The following is a 23,060-nucleotide window of genomic DNA, read 5'->3' as shown; positions in this document are numbered from 1 at the left end:
TACATTTACACAATGGAGTAGTATGCAGCAGAAAGAAAGACGGAACTCCTGCCATTTGTGACAACATGGACAGAACTAGAGAGAATTATACTTAGTGAAATAAGCCAGGCAATGAAAGAAAAATATCATATGATATCACCTAATACAGGTGCCTAAGGAACAACAGAAACAAATGAACTAAATTGAACAAGAAACAGAATAACAGTTATCAGGGGGGAGGGAGGAGGGAGTGAAGGGGGAAAGGTAAGGTAAGGGTTTAGTCAAAGAACATGTATAAATGACACATGGACATGGACAACGTGGGGGGGGATATGACTGTGGGAGAAGGGGTGGGCTGGGTGGGTGAGGAACAATGGGGGGAAAATGGGACAACTATAATTGCAAAACAATAATAAAGAAATGAAGAGAGATATAGCTACATTGAATAGACTGACAGCTGTAGGAGGTAATGGAGATTGGGGGGCTAGATGAAAGAAGGTAAAGGTACTAAACAAAAATAACATTTACGTATAACATATAGACACAGATAAGTGTGGTGATAGTCAGAGGGAAAGGGGGGTGGAGGTAGGTGGAGGTGAGCACAGAGAGAATAAATGGAGATGAAAGAGACTTTGCTTTGGGTGATGGGTACCCAGAGCAGTGTCCAGATGTTTTGTTGAGTTGTACACTTGAAACACATATGGTTTTGTAAACCAATGTCGCCCCAATAAATTCAAATTAAAAACAGGTAATGGAGAGAAAACATGAACCTTTGGAAGAAGACCAAGCAATCTACAGAGTGGTCCGAATTTGTGGCTTGAAGATGAGTGGAGAAAAAGAAGTATAGGTATCCCCTGTATAACACGGTATTTCTGTAACACGTTTTCGCTCTAACACAGTTAGAGAATTGGGGAAAATTCCCATATAACATGAAATTAGGGAAATCCCCGTATACTGATTGTGATAAAATCTCTTAATAGCAAAAGATAATTCATTTTAAATTTTTTATTCGAGCACGTACATTGTATCAGTTTACTTTAAAAAGCATAAAGGGACACACAGGAGACTTCCAGCCAAGCTGGAGGCCTAGACTGCCATGCTCTGTCTCCCTCCACAACTAAGAAGGCATACAACTCCTGTAAAAGCAGAAATAACCAGAAGTTCCAGAAAATAAAGCTACATGGAAGTCCAACGTATGAAGTTATAAACAAGTGGTACTTATCTGGGTGGGTAGGAGGGGTGAAGCCAGGGCAGAGAGGTCAAGCTGTGCTGGCGGTGGAAGCAGCGGCGATGGCGGCAGGATGGCGGTAAACACAGACAACCGTATTTAAGGGAAGGTGAGAAGCACCTGGGGAGTACCCCCGGCTGCAGATGAGACCCGTCAGCTTGCGATTCCAATGCCATGGTAAGCAGATCTCCATTGCCTTGGACTGTGAGGTCCAGAGGGGGTAGGAGCAGAGGAGGAGGCTCCTGGTCTCTCAGTGGAGAGTGAACGGCAAAAATCCATCTTGGACCCCTACCCCCACAGAAAATGCCACAGCATGGTGAGAAGGGTGACCCGGTTGTAACGAATGCATGGGGTTCCGCCTCCTATAGCAGAGGAGGTGTGATAGCCCCGCCCAGGAAGCAAAGGTAAACACAAAACTGTCAGGAGGGCACAGATCATGATACATATCCCAATCATGCAACTCACCAGCCAGCAAATATCTAATCTATTGGATCAGGAGATAGAAAATCTTTCTGAGGCACAGTGTAGAGCTTTGGTTATAAAAATGCTTACAGACATAACAGCAGATCTTAATCAAGATGAAGAAAGAGTGAAGGCTAGTCCTACTGAAATGAACAAAAACACATACAAAACTAGTGGTGAGGGAAAGAAAACCAGGGATCAAATCAACAAATCAGAACATACGGAAGGAACAAACAGTCAACCAGTGCAGAAAGAGGAAATAAAAAGTGAGAAAAATGAGGAGAGGCTCAGAAACCTATGGGACAGCTATAAGCGGGCCAACATCCAAACCATAGGGTTGCCAGAAGGTGAAGAAGAAGAACCAGAAATTGGAAAATTATGTGAAAAAATAATGAAGCAGAACTTCACTAACTTGGGGAAGGAAATAGACTTACAGGTCCAGGAAGCACAGAGAGTTCCAAAAAAACTGGACTCCGGAAGAACCACACCAAAACACATTATAATCGTCGTCGTCGTCGTCGGCAGCCGTCCGTCTCGAGAGACGATGGCGTAGCTTCTTGAGAGTCTATCTGCACCGCCGAGAATGGCTGTGCAGTCCGATTCGGGAGTGACAATCCCTGCCGCACTTGGTACAGGTGAAGGCAGATGGCTGTTGTTGCTGCTGCTGACGCTGCTTCCGCCTCGATCTTTTCTGGACCGCCTCCTCGTTGCGCGCAGCCTCCGCACGTGACGTACCTTGCCTGACCGCGAGCCTCCAGGCTAGGCGGTCGTCTGCTTGAACTTCCCATGTGTTGAGATTGATGGAGCATTGTGTCATGTCCTTTTTGCAGATGTCTTTGAACCGCAGTTTTGGGCGCCCTGTCATCCTCTTGCCTTCTGCTAGCTCGCCGTAGAGGAGGTCTTTGGGGATACGGCCTGCATCCATTCTTTTGACATGGCCGAGCCACCTGAGGCGTCTCTCGCTAAGAACTGCATGCAAACTGCTCATATTGGCTCGCTTCAGCACCTCGGTGTTGGGGACCTTATCCTGCCAGGCGACATGCAGGACGCGTCGCAGGCACCTCATGTGGAAGCTGTTGAGTTTCCTTTCGTGCCTTGCGTAGGTGGTCCACGTCTCGCTGCCATAGAGGAGAGTGCTGAGTACGCAGGCTTGGTAGATGCGCAGTCTGGTTTTCTCAGTGAGGCTGGAATTGTTCCACGCTCGCCGGTTCAGTCTGGCCATAACTGTGGCTGCCCTGGCGATTCTCCGGTTGACCTCCAAGTCGACTGACAGAGAGCTCGAGATGGTGGACCCGAGGTAAGTGAAGTCGTTGACAACCTCCAGGGTGTATCCGTCGATGGTGATGCATGGGGGAGTCCCCGTGCCTTGAGCCATAACGTTCGTCTTCGTCAGGCTGATGGCTAGTCCGAACTCCTTGCATGCGTGGGAAAGGCAAGTGACTAGCTGCTGGAGTCCCTCTTCGGAGTGTGATGTCAAAGCTGCGTCGTCGGCGAAGAGCATCTCACGGATGAGCACCTCTTTGACTTTGGTCTTGGCTCATAGACGGGCCAGGTTGTAGAGCTTGCCATCGGATCTGGTGTGAATGAAGACACCCTCGCTGCAGTCCTTAAAGGCGTATTGGAGGAGCATGGAGAAGAAGATTCCGAACAGCGTAGGCGCGAGGACGCAGCCCTGCTTTACTCCGCTGCTGACTGGGAAGGCCTCAGAGGTTGCGCCGTTGTAGGACACCGTGCTGTGCATGTTGTCATGAAAGGACATGACCACAGCAAGCAGATGTGGTGGACAGCCAATCTTCCGTAGCAAGCTGAAGAGTCCGCTTCGACTGACCAGATCAAACGCCTTCGTGAGGTCGATAAAGGCGAGGTAGAGTGGTTTATGCTGCTCGTGACACTTCTCCTGCAGCTGGCGTAGGGAGAAGATCATGTCCACTGTTGATCGGCCAGCTCTGAAGCCACACTGGGACTCTGGGTAGACGCGGGAAGCAAGGGTCTGCAGGCGGGCAAGAGCGACCCGGGCGAATACTTTGCCGACGACGCTGAGGAGAGAGATGCCCCGGTAGTTGTTGCAGTCGCTGCGGTCTCCTTTGTTCTTGTACATGGTGATAATGTTGGCGTCTCTCATATCCTGGGGGATGTAACCCTCCTTCCAGCAGAGACAGAGTAGATGGTGGAGCGGCTGTAGCAGGACTGGTTTCCCGCTCTTTAGGATTTCTGGAGGGATTCCGTCGCTTCCTGGTGCTTTCCCGCAAGCAAGGCGGTCAATGGCTTTGCCGAGCTCTGCCGCAGTAGGTGGGGTGTCTAGCTCCTCCATGACTGGTAGGTCTGGGATGGCTTTAAGAGCAGTGTCTGTTACGGTGTTCTTCGTTGCGTACAGGAAAACTCTGACTCCAAAAAACCTCCGCTGCCTTGCGGCATACCTCTTCAGGGGAAAGGCTAAGGGAGTAAACCCCGACAGAAAATCCGGAGCCAGAGTCCCTAAGGCGGTTTGACATTGTAGTCAACACCGGCAACTCCTGCAGCGCACCTGAAGCCAAGCTGTATTGACTTTATCTTTCCCTTGGACCCTTCAGCTGCGAAGAGAGGGGAGGTCTGCTGCATGGGCAACAGCAGACCCTCCATATCACCCTGCCCAGGCTCTGTAGCTTCAGTTTCACTTGAGAGGACACTCCAGCGTCATCGTAAGATGTCGACTCAACACGGGAGGAGACAGATACCGGTTATAAGCTCATCCGATTGGCGAAGGAAACGAGCGCCAGGAGTCTCCTCTGACGGTGGGAGAGGTCATCGCACCTCACTGGACAGCTACCGTCTCGCCATGGCTCGCCTGCCCCACTGGGTGCGTGGGGATCAGAGAGGCGCCTCTCAAAAAGTGGGCCACAAAACACCCGCACCAGTTAATTCCAAGCAAACAACAAGAAAGAAGCCTCCGGCTCTTCGCCTCGCTAGCTGGAACATCAGGACCATGTGCCCCGGACTTACTGCAGACCTTCCGTGGATCAAGGGTGCCAGGAAAACCGCTGTCATCGATAGGGAACTGGCACGACTAAACATCGACATTGCGGCTCTACAGGAGACCCGGTTGGCCGACAACGGAACTATCAGAGAAACCAACTACACCTTCTACTGGCAAGGGAAGTCTCCGGATCAACCAAGACAGCACGGTGTTGGGTTCGCTGTGAAGAACACGCTTGTTAACTCCATAGAGCCACCCACAGGAGGCACAGAGAGATTACTTACCCTCCGATTGTCAACAACTTTCGGCCCAGTCAGCATTCTTAGCGCGTATGCCCCAACCCTCTGCGCCACCACCGAAGAGAAAGAACAGTTCTACCATGCACTGGACGAAGCGTTATCCAAGATCCCCAGAAGTAACGCTCTCTATCTCCTTGGAGACTTCAACGCAAGAGTAGGAGCCGACCACATGGCCTGGCCCACCTGCCTTGGAAACTTTGGGAGAGGAAAGATCAATGAGAATGGTCAGCGACTGCTTGAGCTTTTGTGTTACCACGGCCTGTGCGTGACAAACACATTCTTCAAGTGCAAAGAGATCCACCAGGTGTCATGGAGGCACCCCCGCTCCCGTCATTGGCACCAGCTTGACCTCGTCATCACCAGAAGAACGGATATTGGCAGCACCCTCCTCACCCGCAGCTACCAGAGTGCAGACTGCAACACGGACCATGCCCTCGTGGTAAGCAAGGTGCGCATAACGTCGAAGAGGTTGCACCACTCCAAGATGAAGGGTCGCCCACGCATCAACACCAGTTGTGTCAGCAACCCAGTTAAGACCCAGCAATTCATCAACAAGATGGAAGATGCACTCGGCGAGGGAGTGGCGGCAGATGACATTATCGAATCCAATTGGCCACGTCTCCGCGACGCCATATACAACTCCGCCATTATTGCTTACGGGAAGAAAGAGCGGAAGAACGCTGACTGGTACGAGGCTCATTGGGAAGAAATGGAACCCGTGATCGAGGCTAAGAGGAAGGCCCTACTGGCTTACAAGGTCACGCCCACTCCCAGTACACTTCAAGCTCTACGGGCTGCCAGGAACAAAGTCCAGAAGACCGCCCGCCACTGTGCCAACACCTATTGGCTAAACCTGTGCAGAAGCATCCAGGAAGCCGCCGATATAGGCAACGCACGAGGAATGTATGAGGGTATCAAGAAGGCAACAGGCCCAATCCCCTCCAAGATCGCCCCCCTTAAGTCCAAGACAGGTGAGGTCATCACTGACCAGGAACAGCAAATGCGGCGGTGGACCGAGCACTACCTCGAGCTGTACATTATAATCAAAATGTCAAAAATTAAGGATAACGAGAAAATCTTAAAAGCAGCAAGAGAGAAGAAGAGAATTACATACAAAGGGTTCCCAATAAGACAATCAGCTGATTTTTCAAAAGAAACTCTGAAGGCAAGAAGGGACTGGCAAGAAATATTCAAAGTAATGAAAAGCAAAAACCTACAACCACGATTACTCTATCCAGCGAAGCTGTCATTCAGAATAGAAGGGCAGAGAAAGTGCTTCCAGGACAAAGTAAAACTGAAGGAGTTCATCAGATCCAAACCACTGTTATATGAGATGTTAAAGGGACTTGTTTAGGAGAAAGAGGATTGAAACTATGAACATTAAAACAAAAACTGTATCACAACAACCAACAACAGAAGCTAGGGAACCGAAACAAAGGCAAACTAAATAGGCAATGAGAGTGGGAATGGAATTATAGGTATGGGGGACATTACTGGGGGAGGTCAGTAGGGAGGGGGAGGGGGGTGAAAGGGAGGGAGATGGTACAGGAATTAAGAAACTTAGTAGGAGGGAGTGGAGTAGACAGGAAGATGTTGAGAAGAACTATGTGCACAGCCAATGGGCATGGACTAAGGGGAGGCACAACTGGAGGGAGGGGGGTCACTGGGTGGAGGGGAACAAAGGAAAAAGAAATTGGAGCAACTGTAACAGCACAATCAATAAAGCATATTAAAAAAAATAATAAAAGAAGAAAAAAAGCATAAAGAAAGACCTAGACTTAGCCGAACAGTTACTTGGCACTGAAAGGAGCACAAAGTTTAAGAGAACTTCAAAAGTGCTTAGCATCGTGTAACGAAATTTATAAAGATTTCTTAGCTAAACGCAAGCAATCTAAAATAACATATTTTTTTGCAAAAAGTAGAGCACAGAAATCAAGATAATGCTGAAGAAAGTTCAGAGATGAGGATATCTTGTCAAAAAGAAAACACATTCGGTTAATGGAGCGTAGCATTAATGATGAAGAAAACATTACTTAATTCATATTAATATGTGATACTTTTGATGAAAATTGTTTTAACAAAGATATTTCTCTTAATTATAAAAATATAATAGTATATATTTTTTAATTTTGGAAACCTAACCCCCCCCTTTATACTAATTTTTTGTTTCGTATAACACGGATTTGCATAACACGGCCTTTGTTAGGAACCTGTAGTAGGGTACCTGTAGTCCTCAAAAATAACACTGGAAGCGTGTTCTGGGGTCATATGAGGAAAGTGCAGTTTCCAAAAAGTTAAGTAGTTCCCATCCATCTTGTAGAGGAATGAGCAGCAGAGTGGAAATGTGAGTGTGTGTATGTGTCCTCACTGAAGAATTAAGTAAGGGGCACAGGAGTGATAAGGGATACATACTTTGTTTTTATAAAAAGTTATTAAAACATTTAGCTTAGACATATAAACAAACTAATTACATATACTTTTATGTTTCTTGTTTTGACCACTAGCACCCCTCTGATCTTGGAATTGGTGTAGATCTCAAGCCATAATTAGGTCAGGTTCTCCTTTTTGCCCTTTTAGGACAGTCTGCTTCTCTCGTGACTTCCTGGTTTTTAGACCACAGTTAAGTTCTCAATAGGGAGAGAAGTCTGGTGGCAGCATGAAGGTAGGAGATGAGTAGAGGTGGGAGGGAGATAGTTTGGGAAAGAGTGATTAGGGCATGTAATATGGAGGGTACTGGTCACATTTGTCCCAGAGGATCCAAAGAAGATAACCAGCATCCATTGATACAAACTTAAGTCTGACAATCTGAGTTGCCTAAAGATACAACAGAACCCCTTGACTTGTCATTGAAGATTGTTAGACAAACTAGAGAGCCATTTAACAGTGAGAGGATTCAAAAGGTTATGTATTGCTGTGTAAATTACCACAAAATGTAGTTTAAAACACTAAGCACTTATTATATCAGTTTCTGTGAGTGAGGAATTAATGAGTGGCTTTATTGGGTGATTCTTGCTCAGGGTTTCTCTGAGATTTCAATCAAGAAATTGCCCAGGGCTGCAGTCATCTGAAGGCTCACTCAGAGCTGAGGCTGTTGGTAGGTAACCTCTGTGCCTCACGAAAGGAGCTCACATGTTTTTTGTCACGTGCTGCTTGTGCCCTCACAGAATGGCTGTTGGCCTTTCCCAGAGTGAGTTATCCAACAGAGTGCAAGAAGCCTCAGAGAAGCCACAATGCCTTTTTTGACCTCACCTCACAAGTCACACAATGTCACTTTGCAGTATTTTTATGCACTGGAAGGAATTTTCAAGGGAAGAGGAATTAAGCTTCACTTCTTGCCAATAACTTATGGGAAAAACACATGTAACAAGGTCACAGAAGAGGACTTTGAGGTTTCCTTCACACCTGAGATTCTCTAACCCTATTCATGAATCGGTAAAGGAAGGACAAATCTTGAAAGTGCTTGTATTTCAGTCACCCAGCCTTGAAGGGGCCCGCTGTGGCTCCTATAATTGATGTATCTGTCAAAAGGAGTTGCTCAGTAATGTCTTTCTGGACATTATCAAGTGGCAACGCAATTTAATTGAAACTGCTTTCATGGTGACAAAAACACTACGTACGATTTTCAGAAAAGAGTAGACACAGAAGAAACTGAAGTTAGACATTGTGATGTGAACTATGCTCTTAAATTTTTTGTCCAAAAGGAGTCATCAGTTATTGAGTAATCCAGAAATAGAAGCATGAACACATTCTATAGAGTGAAGGTGTTTGCTATGAGAATAACCAGAACCAGAAGTTGGTGGCTCGGGAATGTAGGGGAGGGAGGAGGAAAAGGCGACTTTCACGTCTCCCTTCCTATATTTCTGTACAGTGTTTGCTTTCTTATTACATACTGAATAGACATAACTTTTTTAAAGCAAAAATTATAAAAATTCATGCAGTTTGTAGCACGGATACTAGTTGATACTAGTATTCACTAGATTTTAGTAGATAAACCTCACAAACATCAATCCCTTGAATTCAATTCAATTTAACAAATGACAATATTTCACTTAGTTGATAAACTGATACCACATTTCATTCTTCTTCTTGAGACAGAGAATAGAAACCAGTTTACAAATTACTACCTTGCTGATAAAGTTTATTTAACATAAGCTAAAATTCTATGACTTGTCCTTAAATAAGCATCTCTATACTATACCACCAAAAATACCTTACAATTTTCAGTATTAACTCAAATGGGCAAGAGTCCAGGCTCAGTAAAGAACTGACTCGCTGTCCAAGAACAGTTCATGAAGCAGTTTTAATAACTGCCTTCCCACCTCCTGGTACTAATGGTTATGCTGTGTTCTTTTGAAAGGCCCAGGTACACCCTCTCCATATTTTAAAAGCAAATTCCCTGCTTTCTAACTGGAAAAGATATCTAAAGGATCCAACAATGATTGAGATACTAATTAAGCAAATGGCTAATGCCTTGGTTTAACAAAAAGTGACAATTAAAAAGAAATCATTTCCTGGGAGCAACATAAGTACCAAGTATAATGGGTAGGAAGAGAAAGAGAATATAATAACAACAACAACAACAAAAGAAAACACCACTCCCTGGCTGGTGTGGCTCAGTGGATTGAGTGCTGGCCTGTGAACCAAGGGGTCACTGGTTCAATTCCCAATTGGGGCACCTGCCTGGATTGTAGGCTGGGTCCCCGGTTGGGGGCACAAGAGAAGCAGCCACACGTTGATGTTTCTCCCCCTCTCTTTCTCTCTCCCTTCCCTTCTCTCTAAAAATAAAAAAATAAAATAAAAATAAAAATAATTTTTTTTAAAAAGTAAGGTTGGTGGTCAGACTCCAGATGGAGAAAGAGGCCCTTCACATAAAAGTGCATTTTTACCTTTGAGGAATAAGGGGAGAGATTCTTTAAAGCTCTTTGGGCTTCTATAGAAAAAACATTCTTTATGCTCATGAGAAATGCCCTGTCTTCTATTTTATACTCACAGATCCTCAAGTTGCAAAGAGACTTTTACTATAGCAATTCACAACAATCATACAATAAATATCAGGTACCACTCATATACTTTCTATAAGGAAATTTATACAAAAGGTTGAACTACCACAGCTCCTGTGAATCACCTATACTGCTTATATTAAAAAGTACTTAAGAGAAGCATGGATACACACAGGTATATCCAGACAATGAAATGGTATACAACAATGGAAATGAACAAACTACTGACCACAGAACATGGATGAATCCAGCAGGCTTAAGGTTGAAGGAACACATCAGACACAAATAGTACACATTCTCTGACTACATTTAAATAAAATATAAAACCAAGCAAAACTAATCATGGTGTTTAGAAGTCAGGATAGCAGTTAGTTTTAGATGGGGCAGAGACTGGGAGGGGTTACAAATGGTCTTTTTGGGGTTGTAGTAAAGTTCTATTTTTTTATCTTGGTACTGGTTACATGGGTGGGTTCACTTTGTGATAATTCATCAAGCAGTTGCAGTTACGATTTGTGCACTTTTCTGAATGTATGTACACTTCAATTAAAAAGTCAATTATAAAATAATATATAGGGCTCCCTGTTAGTTTTTATGGCATCTTTATCCAGATTTTTAAAAACGTCCCCTTTGGCCCTGATCTGTGTGGCTTAGTTGGTCTGACATTGTTCCACAAAGCGAAAGATCACCAGTTCAATTCTCGAACAGGGCACATGCCTGGCTTGTAGGTTCGGTCCTGGTTGGGGTGTGTATGAGGCACCTGATGGATGTTTCTCTCTCACATCAATTTTTCTCTCCCGCTCTTTCTCCCTCCCTTCCCATCTCTCTAAAATAAAATAAAATAATAAAAAATAAAAATGCCCCTCTGTATGAATGAATTAGAAAAAAATACCTCATGGGTAAAGGTAGCCCTACAAGTTTGGGCTGAGGCAAGTGCCAGGACAGGCTGGGTTTTATCACACATCTAGATGAATGTCTGCAAATCTGAAAAATGCTCCTTTGACCCTTCCTCACCACATCTTTATGAGAAGGACATGGCAGACATCCTTATTTTACAGATGTGGAAGTGGCACAGAACAGTAAGATGTGATGCATGAGGGTGTCACAGCTAATAAGTGATGGAGCCAGGACAGATTCCTACACCAGCAGCTCTTCACATGGTTCTGATTCCTTTTGGGGATGGAAAACAGGAAGAAACATTCTATGTTACTGTGTATATTGTTATGGGTCATCTTAGATGTTTTGTAGAATAAAGCAGAGGATAAATACATGGTCCATATTCCTAATATTGGGCATTAGTGAAGGTCCTTGGTTCCAATCTTGTCTGAAAAATATGCTCTAAGTATAGACTCAGAAGTAAACATTCATCCTTTAGATGTTTATCTCTGCAAAAAGATCAGTAGAACAGAGAAGGTTACATATCAACAGAGCATCCTGGCCCTCCCATAGCTTATTGACTTAACAATATAAATCTTTCCATGTCTTGAAAAAATGAAAGAAAAAGACACACAGTGTTTATGTCCAGCTTACCTAGAAGAGTCTGCTTATTTTGGGAGGAGCCAGGCTCTGCAGAACATCTGCAAGACCGGAGAACAATCACTCCTCCAAGCACACCATCTTCACTGGCCAGGAAAGGTGAACCTAGGCAGAAATGACTAGTAATCACTTCTCAGTTAACTTTACTACTTTCATTTTCAATTTTCATTTGATTACTAGAACAAAAATGTGGTATGAACAAGATCTTGAATGATGCCCATTTCCTGACAATCAACATTGTTCCCACCTTGTACAGGCTAGATAGCAAAGGCAGGCTGATGTCTGAACAGGGGTCATTTGGCAACGACAGTGCCACATGCTGCCAAGAAGACTTGAGTAAGGGTGGAGTGTGCATTACCATATTCAGAATGGAATTGGAAACACTACCAGATTAAAGGACCAAACACAAATACAGGGAAAAATGTGCAGCAACTCTCTTTGATCAGCTCTTAGGGATCACTTACCAGGTTCTCCTTGCTGTCAGGGGCAGGCCACCAAAAGCTTTGATTTACTACCTTAAATTCAATTTTAAACAATAAGCCACAAACTTCATTACAAGCATGTTAAAATGCTCTTGATGGTTTATACAAATAAGGGTGAAACTGTATTTCTATTATGAGAATCTGGTGGTTAGAAATGACTGGGCCTCTGCAAGTTCTCACACACTGAACCACTGTGAGCATTTCAAGAACACTACATTTAAAAAACTTTTTATTACTTTTTAAAGAGAGAGAAAGCGAGATACTGATTTGTGGCTGCACTCATTTTGCATTCATTGGTTGATTCTTGAATGTGCCCTGACCAGGGATCGAACCCGCAACTTTGGCCTATCGAGACAATGCTCTAACCATCAAAGCACCCAGCCAGGGCAGAACACCTCATTTTTCTTCCTCAAGGACATCTCCTTCAAACATCTGGCACAGCAACTGAGCACGTGAAAAACAAATGCTAAATTAACCCAACCACTATAAAAGAAATTAGTAAAAATTAAAAAAATAAAAGCCAACCAAATTGGATTTGGTGGGAGCTTTTGGTTAAGCTTAGTAAATTAAATACATGCATTTATGTCCACTTTTTCCTCAAACCCCAGTAAGCTGAGGGGAAAGACCCCCCCCCCCCAAAAAAAAGCATGGCCTCATAAGGAAAGGGAAACAGACAGACAAGAAAAAAAAAAGGACCTTTTAGAAAATGGAAAGAAAATGGACAGGTAGTTGCTCACCTAGCAGACCTGTGAAAACTGAAACCTAAGCTTCTACAGGAGGCGTGAGGTTGGGTGGAGTGAGGGGACACCTATAGAAAACCACCCAGTTTTGTCATAAAACCCCAAAAGGATCAGAAATGGGAGGCTTCAAGTTCTTCTGAAGTCAGGGGTATAGAGTGGTGCTGAAATGAAGATGGTTTGCTGAAAGTGTCCAAAAGGATCCTGGGTTCCTCCTAACTCATCCAAGCTCAAATGTCTCTACCTCTTCCCTTTCCGATAGACTCAACACTTCCAACCATGTCAGATCCTGCCAGTTCCCTCATAAGATTTCACACTTTCATCTGCCTCTGCCCCTTCACTTCCACTGAGAAGGCTCTCTGCACACTCTCATCATGCTGAACACACTGCTCCAGTTATTCAAATCTCTAAACTTATTAATTCAACAAATATGTACTATGTGTCAGAACTTTTCTAAGTATTAGCAATACAGCAGTGAACAAAATGAAGTCCCTGCTCACATCTAGTTGAGCAAGTTGGGGGACAAGTAATACACTCACAAGACAATAAAGAAACCCCTCCAGACAATAGTAAGTGTGCTATGAAGAAAATGAGTCCTGGTAAATGATGGAGGGTGTGACTGGGGCAGGGATTACTTTACATCAAGAGGCAGGGAAGGCATCTTTTGTTAAGGAGCTAATCATGTGAATACCTGGGGAAAGAACATTCTATGCAGATGAACCAAGCAAATGCACAGACTCTGTGCTGAGAAGAAGCTTGGGTGTTCAGAACATACAAAGGATGCTAGCATGGTGACAGTCACGAGAGCGAGCAGGTGGAGAGGGCAGACCATGAGTTCAGAGAAAGGCAGGGCCAGGTCAGGTGGCGTTTCACAAGGCCTTGCGGGTTCGGCAAGGAGTTTGGATTTTACTCCACATGTGATGAAAAGATGATGCAGGGCTTACACCAGAACATCGACAGATTTTATTTCGCACTGGACTGGTTGGCAGGGCAAGAGAGAAAGCAGCAAGCCATTAAAGGACCTGCCATCATGGCAGCCCAGTTGAGAAATGACAGTGATTTGGGTGAGCCTAGTGGCAGTGGAGACTGTCAACAGAGTAAGCCTGGGATTTATTCTGTAATTAGAATAGACAGGGTTATTTACAGAAAAGATATGAGGGGCATGGGAAACAGAGATAGCAAAGAGTACTCTAATAAGAAATATGTGCCCAAGCTATGATCACATCATTAAACCATTAAAAAATCATCAACGGCTCCCAAATGCCCAGAGAATAATGTCCAAACTCCTTACCCCAGCCTAGCCCTCCACTCTCCCCCCAACCTTCTCTCCCTATTTATTTTTATACAGCATATGCCCCAACCAAATTGGTCTTCCTTTATCCCATTTCCCCAAGATTTTCCCTAGGTCCATGGTTATGAGATGTCCTTCCTGGTTCCCTTTCCTCTCATGAATTGAATCTGTTCTTCAGCTCCAATGCTTTTATACGGACCATGGAGTGAGGGGATGATTCACTTTTGAAACCCTCTTAGTGACTAATAAAAGCACTCTTACTCATTTACCACCTTCCCCATCCCCAACCTCCTCAACACAAACATACACTCTCACACACTCCTGTCATGTGTGGTGTGTGGCACGAGGATAAGATAGTATGTGAGTGCTCTAAAAGGCTCACCACGGAAGCCTATTATCTGGGCTCACCATCCTTGGTATGAATTCAACAATAATTTAATGAAACATGATCTAAAGATTCCAAACTTTTCATGGGAAGTACTCAAGATTTCATATTATCATTGTGATATTAAAAAAAAAAAAAAAAAAAAAAAAAAAAAAACTCAGACAGACTTTTTTTTTTAGTTTCAGGATAGCAACTGTGCTCTTAAGTAAGATATATATAAAAAGACATGCTTCAGCTTCTTCAGTTATATATAATGGATATTAAAAGACATCTTTCTGGGTTGTTGTGAGGATTGATTATGAACTTTGTAATCTCTAAGGTGCTGTTCAAACATTTGGTGGTAGTAATATTGATGGCAGAAAGACACTTTACAGCATTTTGCTGGCTCTCAAATATTATCATGCTAAATATAATCTATTACTGTTCCTACCTGGTTAACCTACAAGAGATGGAACCAGTGCTCCACTGACATTCAGCAATTGGGTGGTGGTGATGATAGGGTATCAATTTCCCAAGTTAAAATGTTACACCATCTCTGTATAAAAGGAAATATTATTTCTAATTCTTCCCAGTAAGAAAAGAAAAACTAACATGAAGTGATATGTTGGGCACCATGCTAGATGCTTTCTATATCCATACAGAAAATTGGTGACAAATATAAGTAAACTAAGACTATCTAAAGTCTTACTAATATATATAAAGACTTGCATAAAATAAGAAGATTAAAGAAATAATAAAATTAAAATTCATTCACTCTAATAAAATGTCCCAAATAGATTCTTTAAACATCAAAGTCTATAACTGCTCTGGAAAGAAATTACAATTACAGATGATAAGAGACACAGCGGCTATGATCAAATGTGTATTAATTTGGACATTCATTTAGATTGTAAACTCAGACTGTAAACAAATGAGACAACTATTTACTGTATTTGCATCATAATTTTTAAGGAGAATCACTGTAAGTATTAAAATAAAGAAGTTAACAAGAATGTTAACCTATATTCCTTTTATTGCTAGTGCCAGAATCCCAATTATATTGATTTTAAAGTAAAAAGGATGATTGCTGGTTTAAAAATCCAAGAGAAAAAAAACCTAAACTTCTGGAAGAGTAGGGATGCGACAGGTTTCGGTTCTCTACTATGGATGGTAATGCCCATCAATAGCTCCAGAATTGTACATCTGACAACTTAAACCACCAGACAGACTTCCTCGCTTTATTAGTTTTAACATTCTCAGGGACCATCAATCAAATTCAGGAAGATAGGGAAACCTGACTGGCTGACTCTGGTTAGAAATTAAACCTAGAACAGTGGTTCTCAACCTGTGGGTCGTGACCCCTTTGGGGATCGAACGACCCTTTCACAGGGGTCGCCTAAGACCATCGGAAAACACATATATAACTACATATTGTTTTTGTGATTAATCACTATGCTTTAATTATGTTCAATTTGTAACAATGAAAATACATCCTGCATATCAGATATTTACATGAAGATTTCATAACAGTAGCAAAATTACAGTTATGAAGTAGCAACAAAAATAATTTTATGGTTGGGGGTCACCACAACATGAGGAACTGTATTAAAGGATCGCAGCATTAGGAAGGTTGAGAACCACTGACCTAGAACAATCAACTGTGATCAAGAGGACCATGGAGTAGAGTCAAAGACAAAAAGACAAACTAACAGATTTCCACAACACACAAATGGACAGAATACTGGCCTATGGAACCAAGAAATCAGGGTTCCAGATTTGGTGCAGCATACTTGAACTTAGACAATCCACTTTACCTCACTGAACTTTGTTTTCTTCCTCATTTGAAAAATTAGGAGACTGGACTAATAATCTTTGATGCCTCTACCACTTCTAACAGGCACAGTCCTAGGAGTACTATCAGTTTTAGATTCATGCCTACCCAAAAGCAGCAATCAGCATTACCTGATGCCAGCAAGTTCCTTTTGCAAAACTGATACAATACTTCCTCTTCAACGTGAGAACTTATCAAGATAGTGATTCTGTAGTCAAAAGGCAGCTGCTAGTTTTCCACCTTCCCATTACATTTAACAAGGAGCCTCTGTCTTTTAAGTACATTTCTGTGGATTTCTTTCTTCTCTTTAATGTCTATATGCCAAATCACTTAAATGGCACTTTCTCTTGGAGGAACTACACATACATAGGGAGAAATAAATATGCTGATAAACACAGAGAGAAATAGTTGGGTAGTCAGGTGAGCAAGAAAAGGAAGGACTGGGGAATAATGAATGTTTCCTAGTGAAAACACATGCCTCTAACTCCAAAAGAACAATAAAGACTGTAAATATTCTTGCCCTGACCTGTGTGGCTCACTGGGTTGGGCGGCGTCTGCAAAGCAAAAGGTCGTCAGTTCGATTTCCAGTCAGGGCACATGCAAGAGGCAACTGATCGACGTTTCTCTCTAACAAGTATGTTTCTCTCCCTCTTTTATCTCTCCCTTCCCTTCTCTAAAAATAAATATTTTTTAAAAAAGATTATAAATACTCTTTAAACATAGAAGCAGGATAACAGTTTATGCTTTATGTTAGTTCACATGTCTTTTTATAGATGTGAAGTATAAGCAACTAACATGAAGACCACATAACACAAGGAGAGGAGCCGATCACTAAATTCAGAAGCATTAGCTCATTAATAAAGTGTCACTATATTCTGCTGTTGAAGAGAAATGACCCTATTAGAGATATATTTACTTAAGTGTATTCTATCATTTCCTGATCCCACAAAAATACCAATGGAATGATTATTACTACATTCGTTTAATAGATGAGAAGCCAAAGGAAAGAAAGGAAGAAGCTGAGGCACAGGGAGGAAGTGACAAGCCCACAAAAACATGAAGAGGAAGCGGGGAGCATAACACAAAACACTGACTCAGATCCTCTCACTACGAACCCTGAGAACTACATACACCTGTTCCTCAAAAGCCCAACTCTACCACAGCTCAAGGGTCTCATCGTTGTGTGCAGTTTTCTGGTAATACACATTGTTTTAAAGTTTCAGTTCTTTAAAAAGGAGAGTTGAGTGTGGCCAATGACCCTTTTGAAGTCCCTAAGTACCAAAATTTGGGGAAAAAAAAGTTAACTTGTTTTAGAACAGAAAATTCCATTTCATTCCATCAAACTATACTCAGAAACTTAACATACCAAAGGCATTCAATCTTTGGAAAAATTTACTGATTCTGCCACAAGATTAGAAGTAGACACCAAATTGAGGACGCCATTAAAGCCTCTGCTTTTGGTTTAACCAATTATATTACAGAATATATTCACCTGATACTGTTCTAGAAATTACAAGAGATACTAAAAAAAAAAAAAAAATGGTTGACACAGAGTCTCTGTCCTCAATGAAGAGAAAAATTAACACACTTCAAAAATCATAAAGCAATTCTAAAAGAATCAGGGGTTATGTTATGAATATTCCAGTCCAGCATTGTATCTGCAAGGGGAGGGATCCAGGATTCCACAAATTCACCCTTAAGCAACAACAACAGGATAACAAATGTGAATCCCTGACAGAGAAAGCAAGTGGCAGTGGGCTACAGAGATCTGAACACTTGCTGGAGAGGAAGCCAAATGAGCCTGGTTTTCCAGCCCTGGCACTTTCCATGTTGACTTGAACAAGTAAGAAGAGGATTCTTTGCCCTCAGACTCTACTAAGTCCTTCCAAGCTCCCAGGGAAGACGAAAAACACCTTTCCCCTTGAGTTACAGCTGCCAGAACTTCCATTACCAGGCAAATTGTTCTCAGTGGGGGTAGGGTGGGATGGTGTAAATTCATACTTCCTCATTAATACTAGACTAGAAGCCATCAATTTGAGGACAATACTCATTCAACAAATATTTCATATTTTCTAAATATTCACTTTAAAATATTTAAGAATCAACTCTGTCAAGTTCTGTTAGGGGGCTTGGGTATGCAATGATTAAGGCAAACTTTGTGTCCCCAAGTGCTATGATCTGAATACAAAAGAGGCCCAAGAAAGCCCCCTTGTTCTTTCCATCATGTGAAGTTACAATGAGAAGTCTGCAACCCAGAATAGGGCCCTCACCTGACCATGCTGGCAACTGATCTTGAACTTCCATCCTTCAGAGCTGTAAGAAATAAATTTCTGTTGTTTACAAGCCACCCAGTTTGTGGTAGTTTATTAAAGCAGCTCAAATGGACTAAGACACCAAGTCACCTCTGACAAACAAGATCAATCAGTGCCAGAAAGGGAAGTCAAGCAGTATAAAGGAGATACAGTGTATGGTGGGTAAGGAGGCAGTATTTTAATCAGGATGGTCAGAGACAGCTTCACTGATAAAGTTGACATTTGAGGAGAAAAACCCAAACATGTAAGAAAATAGTAATACAGGTATTGGGGCCTTGGAGCAACATAGTTTCCAGCATAGTAAAGAAACATATTCCCATATATAATCACGCCTAACAACCAGGAATGGCATTCCTCATTTTAAATCAAGAGAAAAAAGAGTGATATTCAGCCGACTGTTAATGGCTAGTGTCTCTACTGGTTATTAAGTCTCTTGATTATTCCCTGACAAAAGATATTTTCATTATTTTACTTCAAAAAAATGTACTATGGGAACCACACTTGCAAGTTTTAAAGACTTGACATCATCAACAACAAATATATATATCGTCGGCAGCCGTCCGTCTCGAGAGACGATGGTGTAGCTTCTTAAGAGTCTATCTGCACCGCCGAGAATGGCTGTGCAGTCCGACTTGGGAGTGACACGGTATCTGTCTCCTCCCGTGTTGAATTGACATCTTGTGATGACGCTGGAGTGTCCTCTCCAGTGAAGCTGAAGCTACAGAGCCTGGGCAGGGTGATATGGAGGGTCTGCTGTAGCCCATGCAGCAGACCCCCCCTCTCTTCGCAGCTGAAGGGTCCAAGGGAAAGACGGAGTCAATACAGCTTGGCTTCAGGTGCGCCGCAGGAGTTGCCGGTGTTGACTACAACGTCAAACCGCTTTAGGGACTCCGACTCCGGATTTTCTGTCAGGGTTTACTCCCTTAGCCTTTCCCCTGAAGAGGTATGCCGCAAGGCAGCGAAGGTTTTTTGGAGTCAGAGTTTTCCTTCTCTGATGTGCCCTGACTGGAAGATCGAACCAGCGACACTTAGCTCGCAGGCCGACGCTCAATCCATTATCAAATAATGATAAGCAAATGTTCCATTGCTGTTATTTTTGTCAGATGCCTTAGCAATATAGTTAACAGAGGAGGGCCAGGGATGAGCTATAGGCTGTAAATTCATTACTTCACCCTTTCTTACAATGATTCATTCCTCAAATATCTGACTCCTGGTTGTACATCAAGAATCGAGCATGGCACTAAGGATTCAATGCTCTAAGCACAATTTTCCATCATTCTAACCAAAATCGTAGCAAGTATGTGAATAAAATGTTTCTAGGAATCCTGAAACAGAGGAAACTGTTAGGTAAGAGATGCATAATTTCCTATTTGATAGCAGGAAGCTTCTTCTCATTACCTGCTTTGAAAACTCCTACTCAGTCTTTAATACTTTCCCCAGGTTTCATTCACCCTATGGGGACTAAATTAGGTATCATTTCCTCTACTGGAGTTCTACTGTCTATTAAAATTAGTTCACTTATGAAAGCATAATGAAATGGCTCCTTTCATCTCCGCCAGCAGAAAGTGGCTTCTGTGATGCTATATTTCTAGTTTGACTCTTCTGTTTGTCATTGGGCTGTCATAAGACTTAGCGATGGAAGCTTGGCAAAATAAATTCCTTCGCAAACGCCCACTTCATACCTTTATATACATATAAAGGTACATGTCTTACTTCAGTTCTATTCCATAGAGGTGAGTACTTTCGAGAGTTCCTTGTATATCCCTTCTGAAATTATCCATAAACACATCCTTTTTCAATATTTTACTCAATTGGGAGCATTTAATAGAAATGATTCTTCTGTATCTCGCCTTTTAAATTCAATAATATGTGTTGGAGAACCTTCCATTTCAGCACAAACAAATTTAGCTTATTCTTTTTATCAATAAATATACTATTGGACATATATACCATCACATCTTTAACTAGTTCCCCAATGATAGGCATTTAGATCATTTTAGTTTTGTTTGTTGTTTTTTGTTTTGCCATAACAAGTAATGTTACAGTGAACATCTAGATACATGTATCTCCTATACACGTATGAATACATCTATAGGATACCTCTCTAAGTGTAGAGTTGTATGAATCAATCAGCATACTAAAATAATTTGCTACAGATTCCCAAACTGCCTTCTAAAAAAATTTATACCCACGAGAAAGTGTTTGATAGTGCCCATTTTCCTATAACCTTACCAAAACTAGGTATTACTAAGCTCATTATTGCTAATCTAATACCTTAAAAAATGGTATCACACTGCTGTCTTGATTTATATTTTGAAAATTATGAATAAAGTTAAATATCTATATGTTGACAAGCCCTTTTGATTTCTTTATCTGTGAGCTGCCTTCGAAGCTGTGACACACAAAACCAGTTGCCTACCCATTATCCATTCTCCCTTCCTTCCATTACAAACAAACTTCTATTTTGCTTGGGCAGAAACGTGCCCAGCTTTCCAAAAGCCTTTGCAGCTGCAGGCCAAGTGGTAGAGTGTCTAGAAGAGCTTGTTAGAGGGCAGATTTGAGTGGTATGCATCTTAATGGCTGTTGCTGGTTGCCTCAGATGTAGTCCTTGTGGCCATTAAAGACTGCCAAACGGAGGTCTACACCCCAACGCACCGCGGAGCTGCTGTGCTAGCTTTGGACTGCTTTCAGACTTCTTATATGAAAAAAAAGAAACTCTCATTTTGTTAAGCCTCTATAGTTGGGTTTATATCATATCAATCAAACATAACTCCGAAATGAAAATTTCTTTTATCATTTCTCTTCTGAGTTCTTGGTTTTTTGTTTTTGTTTTTCTTACCAATTTGCTAAACTCTTTACATACTAAGCCAATAAATCCTTGGTCACATGTTTTAGAAATATTTTTCCCAGTCTGTCATATATATTTTAATTTTGCCTATGACTTTTTTGGGGGGGTAATAGATAATGTTTTAATGCTTACGTGGTCAAATTTATCATTCTTTTTCCTTTATAGTTTCTGTGTTGAAAGTTGTACTGAAAAGGCATTCAGTGATCCAAAATTATGAAATAAAAAGTCCATGTTTTCAGTTTGTACTTTTGTAATTTCAATTTTTACATTTAAAACTTCATCAGGAACTAATTCTAGCATTAAAAACTGCAATGGAGATCACACTTTATTATTTTTTTCCTAAATGGTCAGCATATTACCTAACATAAATTTGTTGATAAACTAATCTCTTAACCACTGGTTGAAATTTTTATCACATATTACATTCCCATATGTATTTGCATTTATACCTAGATTATCCTGTTCCATTGATGAAACTATTCCCACAGATACCAAATGGTTTTAATTATCATAGCTTGACAGTGTAGTCTATCTGATTGGGCCGGTTTCCTCTCATTAGTCATTATTTTCACAATATTCTTTGTACTTTCATGTGATTTTCCATATGATCTTAAAAATACGCTTGCTTAGTACTCTTGCCTCCCACTCTAACTGTAATTTTCATATGAACATAATTTAATAAAATTGTGATTTTTCTTAAGCACCAGGCTGTCCTGATAAATTTTTTCCAGGAAAACCTAAAGATGAAAACATGTGGACTTTTAGACAACAATATGTGACATGATATCCCTAAAATAAAATCTGCAAGCACAACTTTATATAGTATAAAGAATCAAATAAGTATCTTTACAGAATGTCTTTTGAGATGTAATATGGAAAACCTTTTTTTATTTCCTTCATAGCCAGTTCTTATTCTTCTGATCCATTTTATCTGATTCAATACATGCTATAGTCACTATCAATAATATTTCTAAATCAAGAAAGTCATTTTCAGGAACCTCAGCCTATTCCCACAGAACAGGACAACAACAAAACCAAGCAAAAAGCATTTGGATGGCAAGTTGTCTGTGAGTGAGGTGAAAACACTGTGGATTGGCAAAATTTTAGGTCAACTAACCAATCCTAAGTATATCAAAGTGTTTGAAACATGAAAAAACTTTTCTGAGTGGATAAGTTTTTGCTCATTGAATTCTAGATTCCTTTTGTGCTAAATATCTTATGGTATTTACAATATAATCAAAGGTACCAATGTTCATGAGCAATGCCATTTGCTTCAAGTGGACTATGTTGGTATTTGTTTTTAGCTAAACTTGGTAAATAAAATCAATATGATCAAATAATGCAGATAAATAGTTGGGCATGAACTAGACTATCTTCACCAGTCACTGCACAGAGACCCTCAAGGACCCCAGACCCTGCTTATTGTTTTGAGCAGCTCATTGCTGCTGAGTTTTTCCTTCAGCTGTTTCTTCACATAGGCCACTGTACCCTGTGAACAAACTTCTTTCACTTTTACTCTGTAAGGTCAGATTCCGCTCATTGTGCAGAAGCACATGACACTGAGGCTTCCTATCATGTTCTAAATTCAAACTTAAGAGTCAGTTTAATGTAACAACTACTTTGTTTTTGAGTAAATAAATAAATCTACCTTATTGTGGCAAATGGCTTCACATAATCTCTGTCGGGAAAGCCTGATAAAATGGCGTGCTATTGTGATATAATAAGAAATATATATTTTGGT

General features: G+C 41.5%; 1 protein-coding gene across 7 annotated transcripts in view; it reads right to left on the bottom strand.

Moving 5' to 3' along the window:
* Positions 1-23,060, bottom strand: part of TASP1 (taspase 1) — a 350,594-nt gene that overhangs the window by 72,004 nt on the left and 255,530 nt on the right. For 4 of the 7 annotated variants that reach the window (XM_090285205.1, XM_090285209.1, XM_090285204.1 and 1 more), the window contains one exon: positions 11,449-11,559. The exons of 2 other annotated variants lie outside the window; for them this stretch is intronic. In XM_090285205.1, coding sequence (XP_090141331.1) covers positions 11,449-11,559 — 111 coding nt within the window. Of the gene's footprint in view, positions 1-11,448; positions 11,560-23,060 lie in introns of those variants that run through there. One more of the 7 variants, XM_090285210.1, reaches the window with a different exon arrangement.

The sequence above is a fragment of the Furipterus horrens genome, unplaced genomic scaffold (assembly GCF_987537825.1).
Source record: "Furipterus horrens unplaced genomic scaffold, mFurHor1.1.pri manual_scaffold_8, whole genome shotgun sequence".
NCBI classification, from domain to species: domain Eukaryota; kingdom Metazoa; phylum Chordata; class Mammalia; order Chiroptera; family Furipteridae; genus Furipterus; species Furipterus horrens.
Note: the sequence above shows the minus strand (reverse complement) of the source record. Positions and strands in the feature narration are given on the sequence as shown.